The 19,116-nt window shown below is 30.0% G+C and overlaps 2 protein-coding genes across 4 annotated transcripts; one reads left to right on the top strand and one right to left on the bottom strand.

Moving 5' to 3' along the window:
* Positions 1–6,485: 6,485 nt before the first annotated feature.
* LOC142318923 (uncharacterized) lies at positions 6,486–15,795 on the bottom strand. Of its 3 annotated transcripts, none has more exons than XM_075355600.1 (3): positions 15,732–15,795; positions 12,714–12,869; positions 6,486–7,548 (listed from the first exon to the last, which is right to left on the bottom strand). In XM_075355600.1, exons 2-3 carry the CDS (start codon positions 12,777–12,779, stop codon positions 6,565–6,567), a joined length of 1,050 nt encoding a protein of 349 aa, XP_075211715.1. In that variant the 5' UTR covers positions 12,780–12,869; positions 15,732–15,795; the 3' UTR covers positions 6,486–6,564. The 3 variants fall into 3 exon arrangements, with proteins under 3 accessions (XP_075211715.1, XP_075211713.1, XP_075211714.1); XM_075355598.1 differs by lacking the exon at positions 15,732–15,795 and adding an exon at positions 15,435–15,564; XM_075355599.1 differs by lacking the exons at positions 12,714–12,869; positions 15,732–15,795 and adding an exon at positions 15,435–15,558.
* A 464-nt stretch (positions 15,796–16,259) lies between these two features.
* Pa1 (PTIP binding protein Pa1) lies at positions 16,260–16,749 on the top strand. Its single transcript, XM_075355601.1, has one exon. The coding sequence runs from the start codon at positions 16,262–16,264 to the stop codon at positions 16,697–16,699; it is 438 nt and encodes a 145-aa protein (XP_075211716.1). The 5' UTR covers positions 16,260–16,261; the 3' UTR covers positions 16,700–16,749.
* Positions 16,750–19,116: the final 2,367 nt, after the last annotated feature.

Raw genomic sequence — 19,116 nt, 5'->3', positions numbered from 1 at the left:
TGTCAAAACACAAAATTTGCAAGAAAATCATATTAAACATGATCATCTGGAATCTCACTCAAATTTACAGACTCAAAATATTAAAAAAAATCTTTTTAAAAACAATTTCTTTTCAAATTGCACCCAAACACTTTCAACACTATTAATATTTCAAAAATGATATTTTTCATTGATTATTTACGTGTCTAATTCTGGTTGGTAAAAGTTCTTAGCTGTTATTCTATTTAGATTTTAAATAATTTATTTTAATTTTATGGTGTAACAAATAATGTGCAATAAAGTTTGTATCATGAATTATATGGTTAAATTAAAATAAACTGTAATTAATGGCTCAATTATGAACAGCAGCCTATCTACAAGCTGATTCAACATTCAGAATTCAAACAGTTTGTTTACTTCTATGTTATGATTTAACTCTGTATTATTCTACATCTAACCGTTTCATAAAGATACGTTGATTTCCTTTTATTTCTTCCTTCCTTTTACAGTTTATTTACACTTTCTATTTTCAAATGTTAAAGCTTGTTTTAATTATTAAGATACTTCCAGAGATGATTTATGGTCCTTTAGGAGTCCATGAATCACACATTAAGAAAAGCTGAAATATTTTATTTGATATTCACAAAACTTCAGCAATAAGCTATGAGATGTAAGAATATAATTAAAATCACCATATAAAATTAAATATATTCTTTTATTTAATGGGAAATATTATGAAATTTCCTAATTTGCAACTTTCTCTCTAAAAGATCTTCACTTCCTCCAACTGATCTCTCAATTACAATTAAGTAGCATATAATTCAGTAAACAGAGAAAAACTACAGGTTGGTAGACATTTTTCTTTCATTAGATAGGCTGCAATAAATAATCTAGCTATATAATTTTATATTACATTTATAATGATTATCAATAGAGATTTTCATAACAAATACAGGCATTACTGAAAAAAGGCAGAATAAGTAAACTATTCTAATCTATATATAATAATTTGCAGTACTATATTTACTTTTGTAAAGGAATTCACATTTTTTTAAATATTCATGAATAAAGTAAAATAATTTTAAACAATTAATGAACATAACTATTAAAAAAAACTATGCTAAAAATAAGAAATCTAAAGCAATAAGATTAATAATATGTGTGCTGCAGTTAAGAAAAACATACAAGAATAAAACTGCCTAATGAACAAACACAGTAGGTGACAAAACAAAGTAAGTGTAAAAGTACATTATAGCATCACTTATCAGTCAAATTTATGAAGGGTCAAAACAGACTTATAAAAAACCATGAAAATAAAGGTGTTTGATTACTCTTGCATTGCATGTTGAACCTCTTTTTCAAATAATGTTGAATTTTACTTAAATTATTATTTATGATAGATATCGCAAAAGAAAAAGTTGCTTGGAAATGTTTTAAAAACCATTTGGTAGAAAAAATGAGTTTTATAAGACATTAAAATTTGTTCTTTCTGTGTAAATGTTCTGAATTACAAGTTTTTTTTAAGAAAACTGTTTGAAATTACAAAAATTATGAATAAAAAGTATAACCCAATTTTGGGAAATATTTTTATTTTCTACTTCTAATATGTACAATGTGCCAGTTCAACTTTTGAACAATAACCAATTCTATGATCCGAGCTGAGAATGATAGGTATTATATGTAAATCAGATGTATTCTTGTACAGACTCAGGCCAACTATTCCTGAGGTGTGTGGTTAATTGAACCTCAACCCCCAAAGTTACTGGTTATCTACTGTCTAGTATTCAAATCTGTATAGACGTAACTTACTTTTTCTAGGATTTGAACCTCACAACCTTCAACTTCAAATGTGTTGTTAATGTAAAGCAGTCTGTGACTAGATCAACCTGGAGGATCACCTTACAAATATAGTACACAAAAATTAAAGTTAGAAGAATTTAATACCAAAATTTTATCTACATCTAAATGCTCAACAAATGAACAGTTCATTATTGAATTCAAAGATGTATGCGTGTGAACATGTTTTGTCTCAGATTTTGATTTGGATTAAGTGTTATTAGAGGATTACAAAAATATAATACAAATGGCTGCGATGGGTAATCAGGTTCGTCTCAAAATGATCACCAAAATTAAAATTTTGTAATAATCGTTACAAAATAACAGTTGCGTAAAGTTGTTTCAAACACACACTAATGAAAGGTTTACTAAAATGTATAAATATTAATTTTGTAAATCAAGTGTCAGACCCAAAATGGTGAGAAAATTAACCTTTTAATAATTGAAAAAAATATATATACCATAAAACCTCCAAAATAAACTATATGAACTTAGCATATGTAAGATCCAATAGGAATTTATTAAAATCATAACACACTCATTTGCGCAAACTGTAGATTTGAGTATTGATTTGACTGGCCACCAAATAATGGTCATGTGAATAATAATAATTTTTTTCTATCAAGTGGTTCATAAAATACAACTCCTTTAAACAAGCTTCTACTTTCATGATAAATACTTCATAAATATATATTTTAGTAAGGAATTTGTGAGCTGGATATTGTATCACTTCTCTTAATCATTTTTATGAATTTTGAGTGCTATGATCATTAAGTACTAATTACTACAAACAGAATAGGAGAAAATTATATCAGACTCTGTAAACTTAACAATCCTTAGCGACCATTTTATTAAATAAAGCTTCTTTCAATCATATTCTTCAATTCTCCAGAATGGTAATATAATAGAGATCCCAAAAGCTGTAAAACCATCAAATTTTCTGTAAGGAAATATAGGATATTTCCATAGTCCATCTTAGAAGATGGACTATGCAGGGAATAAATGAACAATGAATTAGCAATTATAGAATAACACATCAAGATTATTGAACATTAATGAATCGTTTTTGAATATGTAACATACCCAGCAAAAGTTTAATTTTTTTAAAAACCTAAGCTATTAGTTTTTTATATTTTTATTTTAAACTTCTAAATAAAACATATAAACACTTTGTTCATAATTATATAAAAACCTTTATTTCATTTTATATCCAAGATTAGTAATGTACAGCAATAGAGTACACTATACTGCAAGTGTAAAATAAAAAAAAAAAACATTTAAATTGATGAACTGTAAATATACATATATTTGTATTATGCGTTTGTTAGATACCACTAACAACTGTAGGAGATTTGGCAAAGAAACTGCCCTGAAAAGTATTTGAGACCTAGTCACTCTCAAAAAAGGAAACAAAAGTGTTCCCTTACTTCGCGTCAAGCTTGCTAGATAAATGTGGAGTGAATTATTCTTCTACTCCTTTCTTTACAGAACTGAAATATTCTGTGGCCATCAACATACAAAGCCCAAAGAAAACAAGCGATCATTAGCTTAAAAAAAGTTATCTTTCATTATGTTCACTATAACTAATTTGTAAACATTTATTCTCAGAGAAAACAAAACTCTTTTACATTAAACTCAAATACTTTACTCAAGACAAGCCATAAGAAAGTCTGATAATGATCTGAAAGACTAATGAATGATAATGTAAATAACAAATTATTGTACTACTTTCTGTAAAGAACAATACATCATACTGAAAACACACACACACATCTACTTGGCATGTGATGGTAAATATAGTTTACTTATGTTAGTTTAATTTTTTTTTTTTAACATGATATGACACTTACCCTATATTATCACATATGCTGCTCTTTTAGAATTTTTTGTGTTCAAATATCAAAAATTCTAATATAATTTTAGGTTCCAATTGGGTAGGTAATTAAAACTAGTTTAGTAGAATGACAAGTACTACTGGATGTCCAGTACTACTAGATTTTTGTATCCTTGTTTTAAATAGACAACCATATTTTTATCAAGGTGTAACCTAAATTTTTTTATTTAAAAACATTCACATCTATACCTCAGATCTACTAAGTTTTTATATAATTAAGAATCTTGGGTTAAAAACCACAATCTCAACATAACAGATTGCAATTTTTGTCATGTATTTCATGTTTCTACATTTCATCACTACTGATTAATGTAGACTTCAACATTCAAACAGTATTAGAAAAGAAAGTTCTTTTCTCTGGTAGTAATCTTTATATAAATCAACTTTCATTTTGTATAACAATCTTAAACAAACACAATTAAATAAAAATTAATTTTGCTAATCAAAAACAATAATAAGGAAAAATAAACAAGGGAAAACTTTGCTTTTAATGGAAATAGTATCTGGCATCAGGAAATTTAGGAGGACAATATGCAACACATAAAATATGACAAAATAACTGCTTGGGCAGTATTATTATATTGTTTTTTAAAATACCATAAATTTGTAATTTTAAAGAAATTTTTATTCATCAGTCAAATATAGCTGTAGAATTTATAAAAATCTGAGCTTTCTAAACAATGAAGTACGAGTCATAATAACTAATATTAATTTAAGTCTTGTGCAAGACAGTAAATTAATGTTTAGAGATCCCTGTGGGTTGATCACCTCCTTCCACTACCCTTTGTTTTAAGTACCGTAGGAAAGTGTCCCCTCCCACCCACGCTTTATTTGTGGTACCATGTTGGTGTCATCTTGTAATCAAAAGATCATCTGATTCTTTACTGAAGCTCAGTGGGATGGTGACTTTATCATCAGGCTTGCCTAGTGACATCAAGCTTCCCTATTTGTGGGTTGTATAAAAAATAAACAAATGGTGAAGTCACCTGTCAAGTGAAATCAAGCCTTCTAAATTCTGATCTAAATACAGTCATACCTCGTTTAACAAAAAGGATATGTGCCATGAAATTACATCGTTAAATTAAACTTTGTTATCAGAGGTAAAAATATTATAGTCAGATTAGGGATAATTTACTTGAAAATAAAAAATAATATATATACATACAGTATATGAGGGCTGTTCTTTTTCAGCCTCCAAAGAGCTATTAAAAAAAAAAAACACACTGACATAACAAGATGATTTTATTATTAAAAGTTGAGTAGTATCTAACTTATTTTTCTACACAATCACCAAAATGATTGGGGCATTTGTTGTATCCTGACACCAACTTTCCATTGCCCTCTTCAAAGACATTTGCTGCCAGAAGTCATTTGTTTGGAGAAGTATGCATAGATTGTTTAGACTGTTCATTGATTTCCAGACATAGTGGATTCAAGTCTCATCGCCAGTAATGATACATTTTAAAAACTCTTTCCCTCATTACAGTAACGCGGAGAAACATTAAGGCTGATTCCATTTGCTGCATTTTGTGATTGTCACTCAACATTTTTGGGACCCAATGTGTGCACAGTTTTCGGTATCCTGGTCACAACTGTGTACAGAGAAGACCATGAAATTTCTGGGATTTCTGCAGAAACTTCATTTATTGTAACCTCTGTTTGTCGCGGAAAAAATCACCAACACACTCAACCAGGTGTAAAGTAGCAACAGAATTGCGTCCTTGCCCATCTTCATCATTGACATCTGTTCACCCTTCTTTAAATTTCCTACACCATTCCCATACACTATCATCACTCATAAAGTTTTCACAATACACTGGGCTCATTCTGTGATGGATTTAAGCAGCGCTACATCCTTCTGCTTACAGAAGAATTGATTGTAGTGGCCGTGTTCAACTGCCTGTAGTTCAGCTCAGACTGATCCAATGGAGACGACAATGGCATAGGCTGTGGTGGGGAGGGAGCGGTGCAATCACATTACTTGCAGACCTGGGTCCCACTACCTCTTGTTTATTTAGATGCACGATTGGAGGTTGAAAAACAGATCTAATGTATAATCTTTAAGGAAAGTAATTTTTATTCAATACATTTTTAATATGTTAAAAACAACATTAAAAATATTTACTTTAATCAGTAGAAAAAATTAGTTTTTTTGTATATATATATTAAAAAGATTTACAACACGAATTATGTAATAATCACATGTATGTTTAGGAAGAAATATTACGTTATTTATTGTAAAATCACCTATTATTACAATTGTGCAATCACAAATTTTGAAAATATGAATCTAGTCATCTGTTTACGCTTCTTAACTTTCACATTGTAATAACTACTTAGTTTGCACATATTGTGTTTAACACTGATCTTTTTACAACACTTGTTCCTAAATCTGGATTATTTTCACAAAAAAAAGTTTAAATATTATCTAAGTTTTTCAACTTTAAAATTTTTCATTGTTAATATTTTTTTAGTTGAACTACATCTATCGTACAATTTTCATCATTTCTTTGACTTTTAAACAACTTCATAAAATAAGATTTTAAAAGATAATAAAAAAAGATTATAAATTATGGACTTTGTTATCACAGGTATCATTAAACGATACATGACTGTATTTAGATGAGATTCAAGTTGTTGGTTTTAAGCAACAATTAGCTGAAACATGGAAGCTTCTCAAAGCCTAAAAGCAGAAATAATGTCATATGTAATGATAAAATTTTTTTTTCCTTTAAATAAAAGTTTTGGACTGCTGATACAAAGATTACTGCATATAAAAAAAAAATCTTTTCTCTATTGGCAAAAAATAAACATTAAAACACCACTAATATGAATCAATATTAATATTTGAATCTCTATGTAATAGAATTATAAATATCACAGTCATGAGGATCAAAATTTGAGAAAACATCTTGAACAGATTCCTTCCTTAATGGAATTTCATTTTGAGTAAAATGCATGTGTCCTTGTACTTGCGACCTTAAAGGAATGAAATCTTTATTTTCTGAATGATGTACTGATGTATCATGATCGAACATAGTTCCTAATATTTTCTGAGTCGGTGAATCTAATAAATGATTTGGTGTATCGATATCAGAAAATTCAGTCGATGTTTTATGCTTCTTTAAATGAGTCTTTAAGTTTCCTGTTTGTGAAAATGATTTGTCACAAATTGTACACCTGTATGGCTGTTCTCCGGTGTGACTTCGATAATGTCTGCTGAGTTTATGACTAGTTGCAAACTGTTTTTTACATTGATCACATTCATAATTTAATGATTTTGAAACTGGAGAATGTACATTAATAACATGAGATCGTAAAGATACTTTATGCCTAAAAGCTTGTCCACACCATTCACACTGGTGCGGATAACTACTGGTATGAGTTAACAGATGTGTTTTTAAACTAACTTTCTGATTGAATCCGACACCACAAGTTTCACAAAGAAATGGTTTTAAACCATCATGAATCATTTTATGTCTGTTTTTATGACCTAAAGATCTAAATGATTTACCACATAATTCACAATTATAAACTTTTTTAGCATCTTGTGATGACACAGCAGCTGACGTTAGAGTTTTAGCACAAGTAGCAAAAAAACAACAAGGACATATCACTGAATTTTCTTTAATAAAACTATTTACTTCATCCTGATGTCCACATTCCCGACAGGAACAATAAACAGAACCTAATCCGTGTGTCACTACATGCCAATGAGTCATCCATTGAACTATTTCCAAATGTTGTAAACAGATTTCACATCTGATTTTACTGTCAGCACCGACACTAACAATAGCAGTTTTTGCACTACTTGTATGGCATTCAATTGTCTTTTCAACCTACAAAACAAACAAACAAACAAACAAACTATAAAAAACAATCTTAATTTTGTTAAATTTAACATAAAAATAATTATGAGATATTTTTTTCTCTTGATCACTCAGATGTCATATTTTGTTATGAGAACAATTACTAAAAGCTAATCAATTAACTATCTTGTAATGTCATGAACAGCTGTAACAGCTATTAATAATCACAATTCATAAGCTGCATAGCTTATGGATTGTGATTATTAATAGTTGTATATAATAGCTGCATATATAATGGCTATCCAGATCAAACTCAAAACAGTAAATTCTGCTTGATAGATCTTTTCACAAAACATTCTATAAAAATGAAATTTCACAATTTATTACTATAACAGGAAAAGTATGATGAAGGAATTAAAAAAATAGTTTATTTTCTATAATTTCTATGCTAATTATATTACTTCAGAATCCTTAATTGCCCCAACACAACTATGTCTTGGCCAAATATATATATTCACAGTTTAATCTGAAAATTACATCAAAAACAAAATTGCAATCTAATTATTGTGTAATTACAACAATTTGTATTTAATGCACAGAAAAAATGTTGTATAAAATCATTCTTTTTTATAAATGTTTTGTAAAAAATTCATTACAAAGATCTATCTATTCAATTGTTTCTTGTCTAATTTCAAGAAAGTAAATTTCACATACTTTCATGATCTACATAAACCACCATGATTTGTGAGCATTACATATCAAAACTGCATATGAATCTTTCAGAATGGTTACTGTAACAGCCTTTACATTTATTTATTTTGGCAATCACATGCCCAATTATTTACTTATTTATATAGCAGCAATAATAAGGCTTACACTCATTTACAGTTACTGATGGATGATAATGAATTACGTAGCATGTGAAAAATGCCATGCTTGACAGGGGTTTTGAAGCTGGAATCTCCTCTGGATGAAAAGCCAGTTGTTACCACTACATAGGTGGATACTGGCAAATTACTGCCACCTTCATTTTTTTTTTTTTTTTGTGAGTAATGAATTTTATAAAATGTGAAAAAAGGCCAAGCCTGATTAAGATTCAAAGCCAAATGAAATTCAAATATGCTTGCAATCTACCACGTAGTGGTTAATAAATTATATTATTTTACATATATATATATATATATATATATATATATATATATATATATATATATATAATATATACAACCCAAGCATGAAAACCTGGGAGTGGAACAGGAATGTTTTTTCATAAATGGTTCCGTGGCTAATAACCAGATAAGTAGATGTGCCATCTATCTGAGACCTTCCTGACGGTTAAGTCTCGCTAACTAAAAAAAAATGTCTTAGGCCAAAATTTATCCCATTCTAAGTATTAATATTATCCTGTACTAATCAGTGTAATGAGAATGGAATGCAGCTACAAGCATATACTTCATCTATACAACAGACAAGTAGGCCTTGGAGTATAGTGCTTAAACATTTTAATTCTGACTTCGTTTGGGAGTTAGCATAATTCATTTTCTCTGTTCTAAATAAAGTAGAATTGCATGGAACCAACCACATAAATTTAACTACACAAAAAACAGAAGTTTTTAATATTGATTAAAAACTAATTCCTCCTCAATGAATCATGATACCTTGCCGTTGGTGAGGGGGCTTGAGTGCTCAGTGATACAGAGTAGCTGGACCGAAGGTGCAACCATATCGGAGAGGTATTTGTTGAGAGCCAGACTAAGGAATGATTACTGAACGAGGGCAGCAGCTCTTTCAGTAGTTGTTAAGGGCGTAAGTCAGGACGACTTCAACGGCCATATCAACATCACTCAGTCCTCTGAGTACTGCGCAGCTGAAAGCAATGGAAAACTACAGCTGCTTTTTTTTTTTCCAAGAAAATGTAGCTCTCTGCATTTTCATATAGCAATGATTTCATATAGCGCCTTCCTTGGTAAAATATTCCGGAGGTAAACTAGTCCCCCGTTCAGATCTCCAGGTGGGGACTACTAAGGAAGGGGTCACCAGAAAATTAAAAATTAACATTCTACGAGTCGGAGTGTGGAATGTTAGAAGTTTAAAAAAGGTTGGTAGGTTAGAAAATTTAAAGTGGGAAATGGATAGCATAAATGTAGATGTAGTAGGAATTAGTGAGGTTCGGTGGGAAGAGGAAGGCGACTTTTGGTCAGGTGATTTTAGAATAATTAACTCAGCTTCAAATAATGGGCAGGCAGGAGTAGGATTCATAATGAACAAGAAGATAGGGAAGAGTTTAGAGTATTTCAAAATGCATAGCGATAGAATCATTGTAATAAGGATAAAATCAAAACCTAAATCGACAACGATTGTTAATGTCTATATGCCTACAAGCGCCCATGATGATGATGAGGTAGAGTGTGTATACGAAGAGATTGATGAAGCAATTAAACACGTAAAAGGAGATGAAAATTTAATAATAGTTGGAGATTGGAATGCAAGCGTTGGAAAAGGCATGGAAGGAAATATAGTGGGTGAATACGGGCTGGGCAAAAGGAATGAAAGAGGGGACCGACTTACAGAGTTTTGCACGAAGTATAATTTGGTAATTGCCAACACCCAATTTAAAAATCATAATAGAAGAATATACACTTGGAAGCAGGTGATACTGCAAGGTATCAGATAGATTATATCATGGTTAAGCAAAGATTTAGAAATCAACTCGTTGATTGCAAAACTTACCCTGGAGCAGACTTTGATAGCGACTATAATTTGGTGATAATGAAATGTAAATTGGGGTTTAAAAACCTGAAGAAAAGGTGTCGGATGAATCGGTGGAATTTAGAGAAGCTTGAGGAAGAGGAGGTAAAGAAGATTTTTGAGGAGGACATCGCAAGAGATCTGAGTAAAAAAGATAAGGTAGAAAATGTAGAAGAAGAATGGGAGAATGTTAAAAAGGAAATTCTTAAATCAGCAGAAGCGAACTTAGGCAGAACAAAGCGAACTGGTAGAAAACCTTGGGTTTCAGACGATATATTGCAGCTGATGGATGAACGTAGAAAATATAAGAATGCTAGTGATGAAGAAAGTAAAAGGAACTATAGATAATTAAGAAATGCTATAAACAGGAAGTGTAAACTAGCAAAAGAAGAGTGGATTAAAGAAAAGTGTTGAAAAGTGGAAAGAGAAATGAACATTGGTAAAATAGACGGAGCATACAGGAAAGTTAAGGAAAATTTTGGGATACATAAATTAAAATATAATAATGTGTTAAACAAAGATGGTACACCGATTTATAATACGAAAGGTAAAGTTGATAGGTGGGTGGAATATATTGAAGAGTTATACAGAGGAAATGAATTAGAAAATGGTGTTATAGAGGAAGAAGAGGAAGTTGAAAAAGATGAAATGGGAGAAACAATTCTGAGATCTGAATTTAAGAGAGCATTAAAAGATTTGAATGGCAGAAAGGTTCCTGGAATAGACGGAATACCTGTAGAATTACTGCGCAGTACAGGTGAGGAAGCGATTGATAGATTATACAAACTGGTGTGTAATATTTATGAAAAAGGGGAATTTCCGTCAGACTTCAAAAAAAGTGTTATAGTTATGATACCAAAGAAAGCAGGGGCAGATAAATATGAAGAATACAGAACAATTAGATTAACTAGTCATGCATCAAAAATCTTAATTAGAATTCTATACAGAAGAATTGAGAGGAGAGTGGAAGAAGTGTTAGGAGAAGACCAATTTGGTTTCAGGAAAAGTATAGGGACAAGGGAAGCAATTTTAGGCCTCAGATTAATAGTGGAAGGAAGATTAAAGAAAAACAAACCAACATACTTGGCATTTATAGATCTAGAAAAGGCATTCGATAATGTAGACTGGAATAAAATGTTCAGCAATTTAAAAAAATTAGGGTTCAAGTACAGAGATAGAAGAACAATTGCTAACATTTACAGGAACCAAACAGCAACAATAATAATTGAAGAACATAAGAAAGAAGCCGTAATAAGAAAGGGAGTCCGACAAGGATGTTCCTATCCCTTTGCTTTTTAATCTTTACATGGAACTAGCAGTTAATGATGTTAAAGAACAATTTAGAATCGGAGTAACAGCACAAGGTGAAAAGATAAAGATGCTACGATTTGCTGATGATATAGTAATTCTAGCTGAGAGTAAGAAGGATTTAGAAGAAACAATGAATGGCATAGATGAAGTCCTATGCAAGAACTATCGCATGAAAATAAACAAGAACAAAACAAAAGTAATGAAATGTAGTAGAAATAACAAAGATGGACCACTGAATGGGAAAATAGGAGAAGAAAAGATTATGGAGGTAGAAGAATTTTGTTATTTGGGAAGTAGAATTACTAAAGATGGACGAAGTAGGAGCGATATAAAATGCCAAATAGCACAAGCAAAACGGGCCTTCAGTCAGAAATATAATTTGTTTACATCAAAAATTAATTTAAATATCAGGAAAAGATTTTTGACAGTATATGTTTGGAGTGTTGCTTTTATATGGAAGTGAAACTTGGACAATCGGAGTATCTGAGAAGAAAAGATTAGAAGCTTTTGAAATGTAGTGCTACAGGAGAATGTTAAAAATCAGATGGGTGGATAGAGTGTCAAATGAAGAGGTGTTGCGGCAAATAGATGAAGAAAGAAAAATATAGCTATAAGAAGAGACAGACTTATGGACAGACTTATAGGACAGATAGTAGGAAAAAATTGTGTAGGCAGGCCACGTTTGGAATATGTAAAACAAATTGTTAGGGATGTAGGATGTAGGGGGTATACCGAAATGAAACGACTAGCACTAGATAGGGAATCTTGGAGAGCTGCATCAAACCAGTCAAATGATTGAAGACAAAAAAAAAAATAATTTAATTTTAATTAACTGCTGTAATGTGTTATATTATTTTAATTTAATAATAATAACAATTTTCTTATTTAATTTTATGTAATAAATTTTTCTAAACAACAAAAAGGCTTATTACAGGTAAGAAGTTTAACCGGAAGAATATTTACAATATCAACTTTTTTTCTTGAAAATGTAAAAAAATTATTTTTCAGACTTTTTTTTACATGATTTGTCTATGTAAAAATATGTTTGTCTCACAATCAACATTTTCTATGGATAATAATCTGAAAACTGAGCAATGAAAGATGGAATTTTAAAAAAGACTGTAAACCATACTTACTTCAAGTTGATCAAAAAGGCGGGTTGAATATTTTATAGCAAAACTTGCCTGGGCTTTTTTAACCATTTCACAAAATTCTGCAAAATGATTAACTGTGAGTTCACAATCATGACAGATGAATTTTGTTAAATTATCAGAAGCATCAATTTGTATTACCTGAAATAAACAATTAAATAGTTTTAATATTACAGAATGATGGAAAATTGTAGGAAATTTCAGAACAATTTAGTAACATCATCTTAAACTCTAATTCCTGAGTTTATTTTTTTGTTTGTTCATTTTAATTTCTTCAATTTTTAATTTATTAATTTTGCTTAGGCAATTAGTTTTGTAATCAATATTATAAAAGGTACAATAAATAATTAATATTTCTTAATGGAACAATTTACAATCTCTTACTGGAGGACAGCTGCTGACAATTAAAACTTCTATGAGACTGTGGAATAATGATACCACCTTACTGGAAGACGGCTGAATTTATGTCAACAGAGATCTGAATTATATCAATAGTTATTTATTTGGTTTGTAAAATTTTTTTCAACAAAGTTCTTCAAAAGTGAATTAATTATGTATTTTATTCTTAAATACTCTGTGCTTCTTTTTATAATACACTATTTGGTTTTGGAATCTCTGCACTGCAATTATGTAATCTATGTGATGTCTTCTCCTGACCTTATACACATGTGTCTTCCTCTTCTTTTATGTTTTATAAAGGTGTTTATTATAACCAGTTTACATTTTTAAAAGAATTCTGACAGCGTTACTGAGGTAAGGAGGAAAGTGAAGTGGGGATTTTGACCTTGGAATTATAGGATTAACACAAAATTAAATAATGAAAAAGAGTAAGATAATAATGATTAAGGAGATAAGGCAATTATTATAAACAACATAGTGAAAGAATTTTTTTTATAGTATAGATTTAAAAATCAAGCCAACTGCTATATTACAGATTTGTATTTTTATCGATTAAATATAAGATGATGAGGTAGAAAAATGTATGGAATCAAATTTAAAAGGTGATGATAGCTTAATAATAATGGGATAATATATATCCTCACCTCTTAAATTTTGTCATTTAAATAAATATATATATATATATATATATATGTAAATACATATGTTTGTTTCATCATCTTATGTTAGAAAGACAAAAATACAAACCTGTAGTATTTTTAGGTGGCTTAACCAATCTATTTTCATTGAAAAAATTCTCTATGTTGCTAATAATAGCTGTCCTATTTTCTTATTCCTTATTATTTGTATTCCTTCATTTTCATTATCTAATCTTGTATTAATGATTTTATAATTTGCTTTTTTTCTTCTAACCTCTGGGACCACATTAGATATTGCTTCAGAAAATGAGACTAATGACAATTTTTGTAGCATGTAGCAAAATGCCATGCCTGACCAGGATTCGAACCTGGAACCTTTGGATGAAAGACCAAGATGCTAACACTCATGCCATGGAGGCCGGTGCAAGTGGTACTTTACTCCTAATCCCATTGGTCCCTAACACATCAAAATTTAACCTATTTCCCATTCTAAACTCTTATCACACTTATTCTGAAGTTTTGAGTTTCCAAGTTCATATCTAGTTATAACATTATCAAGCCAGACATCTCAGTGAGAACTATTTATTTCCAAAATACTTTATCTATGAGGAGATAATCTTATTATCCATAAAGGAAGAGACCATTTTTTCAAAATTTACAGCTACAGTTTTGACTGCTTTCAACACAGCGATCAAAGTTTAGTGAATGCAAACCTTTATGTTCCTGTTCCTTAGATTATATAAATCATTATTCAGGTAGCACTTTCAACAATTACTGAAATACCTGCTGCCTTCTTTCAGGAATTCCTTTGTCTGATCTTTTCACAGATATCCATCTACTATAACAGCACTTTCTGCTATAAAAAATGATTATACCTACCTACTTCTCTGTGACATGAAAGTTTGCTCAACACTGACAAGGTCTCATGATTCCTAGCAAGAAGAAAAATTATGTTTATAATATATGAAGAGATTTATGTTTAGAAATTTTCAGAGTAAAATTAAAGAGAATCCAAAAAAATTGTTGCTTAGGCCAGTGGGTAGCACAATTTCTTAGCAGCAGGTAAAATTATGTTGAATGACTTACAACATTCGGTTTCAAATCTAATGAAACATATAATTACTTCTGATTTCATCAAAATGTGTGTCGATTGTATACTTCAGTCAGCAGTATCTCACCGCAAATTGACTTGAGTTCAAACAATCAATAACCCGTGTAAAAAAAGAAAATGCAACTGCCAAATTAAACTGTAATTCAGTTCAATCTTTTTTTATGATAAATTACAACAATCTTAAAAATACTTTACATATAAAATTAGTCAAAGAAGCAAATTTATATAAATATATGTATCCAAATTCCTACAGTTAATGTAGAAAAATGTGAACTTAACTTATGTTAAATTTAATCATAAAGCAATTTATTATTTAATTTAAAGAGACATTTTGAATCTTTATTCCATGTTTTTAGTGTATGTAGTTTCAAAAACCTATGAAAAAATAATTTTCAAGAAATGTGGTAGAATGAAGTTAATATGAAAATCAAATTCTTGTTAACAGGGCAGTTTATTAAATTTGTCAAACTTGGTAAGTAACAGATGACTGATTATTAACATATCAAAGAAATATTAACAAAATAAACTAAATTGAAAGAAATGTGAGAATAAACATACCTCTTTAGGAAACTGAGAAATTATTTTTGATAATAGTCCTGTTCTAATAGCTTCTGGACCAAATAAATGCAAACCCACTGTTTTTTCAACACCACACAAGCGACATAATTTGCTACCACTCATTGCAAAACAAATTCCAAAAAGTTCCTAAGAATTATATAAGTTATGAAAGCATTATTACTAAGAGTGGAAGAAATGACTGCCTAAAGATAAAGTAAGTTAATTAATACAATACTACATGTTAAAAAAAAATGATAATGATCTGAAGATAAAAGCTGAAAATACTAACGCGAATACCTCAGTTACATCTAGATTGTTTTAGGTTAGCAATTCAAGAACCATCTTCTACTATCAACAAAGCATGAGTTTGTCATTTGACATTACGTGAGATGTCGATATATCGAGAAATAGACATTACACAGTTAATTCACCTCTGTCGATTGTAAATATATTTGCATTATTGTTTACTGGAATCCGTTTGATTACTATTTTTGTTTAGGGTCAGTTTGTAAGATAGCTCAAGGAAATTATGTTACTAGTCAATTACCAGTTACGAAACGTTTTTTCTTAATCTCTGGTTAATTATATTAATATGTTGAAGTGCTGTGTTTTTAATTTTGGATTAAGAAGACGAGAATACATTATCTAAAACTGTTTTTTATACCGATTTTTAAGAGAACAATCAATCAATCATGTACTAATTACCGTTTCAGTTCTGATCGAGATTGTTTTGTTTTTTTTTTTAATTTGAGGTTATGTTGACTGACATGAAACGACGTTTTGGTTGATTATGCTGATAATTTGTCCATGATTTAATTAATTTGGATATGGATCAAGAGAATTCAGCTGGTAAGACCGATGAGGAATTTGAAATTGGTTGTTCAGATGATGAAAAGTATGATATTAAATTAAGAGATAATGGTGAATGGGAACCTGAACCAAGTGTTATAGCAGATCTATATTTTCAACTGGAGAGTGATGGTTATATTGAGTTGGAATGGCAGTGTCCAGGTAGAAGACCACCAACACCTCAGTCTTTAAATGATAGTAAAGATAATTCTAATGATAAAATACATGATGTTAAAGAAGAAGAAGACAAATCTGATTTTGAATTTAAAGATGAAATGTCTCAATTAAGGTTGTCTGTTCGACCTGCGGAAAATGTTGGTCCTAGAGGGAGTGCAAAGAAGAAAACTACTAGTCTTGATGCAATTTTATCTAATATGGCCAGACATAGAAAGTTAGATATGATGGAGCAAGATTGATATATTGTTATTTTTTTTTTTAAATAAATTTTATTTCTAAAAAACTAAAAGATTAGTTTATTTCCTTTGTTGTTGTTAAGTGGTGTCAATTTTTAGAACATGATAGTGGTAGTTGTGCTGTGTATGTGTGATTGTGTCATATTAAATCCACTGGATTTTATTTTAATTCACTTTTAATCTATCATTATTGCATTTGATAGTTTGTGGAATAATTTTTAACTCTTAATTTATTGAAATTAATATAACAAATACCACATGTTATTACATACACTTGTTATGCATACTATTTGGTTAACAAATTGCATCCTGGCAGCAAAATATAACTACTTATAAATTAATCTTTCCATTTATTTACGGCTTATTTTTTTATGAGTAGTGTTTTACACTAGCTATTTTCAATAATTGACATTAGTTTTATCATTATTATTATATTCAGAGTGGCTATAAAGTCCCTTTCCATGTAAACAAATAAATATAAAGTGTTTATAATTAATTTATTTAATACTTGTATAAACATAAAACTGTAATCAGTGTGTAACTACCCCATGTAGTATAAACAGTGTCTTCCATGTTGAAGGATCAAAATCATAAAAACAGTCTCTGACAGCAGTTTTATTTTTTTCACTGATTATGTCTTCTGAAGGGGAGTTGTCAAATTTGAACTTCTAGGCACCTATCAAATTTCAGAGCCCTTACCAATGCCACTACTCTTCAAAATGTTCCTTGTCAACTGAACTGGACTCCACCTTCCTGTAAAATAACAGTTAATTCTATACAAACAACTAACTGAAGTGAGAAATAAAGTAATTTTTGAGCATTTTAAGGTACAAAATGCTCTTAACATATAATTCAAAAAAGTATGGTCCTATCAGTTTTAGCTGCCCACATCATTACATGTGCTGATGTAATTTCTTTACATAAATATACACATTAGAAATCTGTTACTCAGATGCATGGTACACTATTGAAAAAAAGTGGTTTCCATGGTTGAACATTGGGAAAACTCTTAGAAGAACTCTGCAACAAGTTTTCCTTAAAGCTATGTTCTGGTCAAAAAGCTCATTAACACGAGCAAGCTTAAAGGGTTTAAACTGATGATTTTTTTTCATTGTTGAATGGGGAAATTTTAGTAAAAAGATCTTTTCCTGGCTGTAAGAGAAGATCATAAGTAGAATTTCTCAGCAATCTTAGAGCAATTCATTCAACTACAATATGTTCATATTGTTTCAAGTTGAGGAGCGACATGTGGAAAAGGTTTTTTACCCACTTCTGGTATGTTATTACTGATGGAGCTTTCTTACCAAAATGTTGGATAATCTGCCTCTTTTCATGTGCATTTCTATACTCATGTAGCCAACATTGGTAGCAGATCTTTATTAAATTGAAACGTTGTGTCTGCCATTTTAACTTAACAATGCACAAAAGTCAAAATTCTCACTGAACCATCCATCAACTAATAACAAACCTGGCACTTTGTTGAGTAAACGAAAGCAGCTGACTAACTTTAGAATCACCAGGTAACGTACAGGGTTATTAACCTATTATTTCATGGAATGGAACTTTGTGGCCACTCTGCACCCAAAACATATTAATAATACAGTTATGTTTATAATTGTTAATACCTCTTGAAATAATCATTCAATACTGTGTAAGGTTCTACAATATTGTCTGATGTTAAAAGTATTGCATTGTCTTTGAAAGCTAATGCAACATGGTATAGGTATTGTCATTTGGCACTACTGCTGTCTGGACTTTGGATTATTATTAAATTGTCTCAGCGCCCTTCATAATAATTGATCCATCTATTTATTATAAAACTGTATTCTTTTAATTGCACACTGTAATGCATCTACATATTTATTGTGTATATATTTATATAAATTAGAAATTTTTACCTTTAAGTGCAGCTTGCTAAGGAACAAGCATTTTTATCGCTTATGGAAAATCAATGTTTTTTGGTGATTTTAAAGTTTTAAAAACTTACAAATTAAGATCTTGAGAACTTGCTATATTATAGGAGTTCATTCAGGTGAACAGCTGTAATATAGCATTTATTCTGCCAAAAAAAACCTATTTTAGCTCTTGGGCAGACCTCAGAAACCATAACTTCTTCATTGACAATAAAATAAAATTGTTAATTATAAGTGAAAAAAAAGAAATAAACATATTTTTTAATAGGTTAATTGTTCTATAAAATGTACCTAACTGGCCTCCAAATATAACTGCAATAAATTATTTCTTGCCTTACACAGCAATAAACAAATGAAATTATCAGAAGTATAATGTGGATTATTTTGAATTTAATGCTGCTGCTTTTATTTTAATTAATTTGCCACTATTTAAATAAAAGATATCCTGTACTTAAATTTTTAATTAACATAATTCCCATGAAACCTTCCATATTAGAGGAAGGCTTA

Source organism: Lycorma delicatula, chromosome 2 (assembly GCF_047948215.1).
Source record: "Lycorma delicatula isolate Av1 chromosome 2, ASM4794821v1, whole genome shotgun sequence".
Classification (NCBI taxonomy): domain Eukaryota; kingdom Metazoa; phylum Arthropoda; class Insecta; order Hemiptera; family Fulgoridae; genus Lycorma; species Lycorma delicatula.
This window is presented reverse-complemented; position numbering and strand designations above follow the sequence as displayed.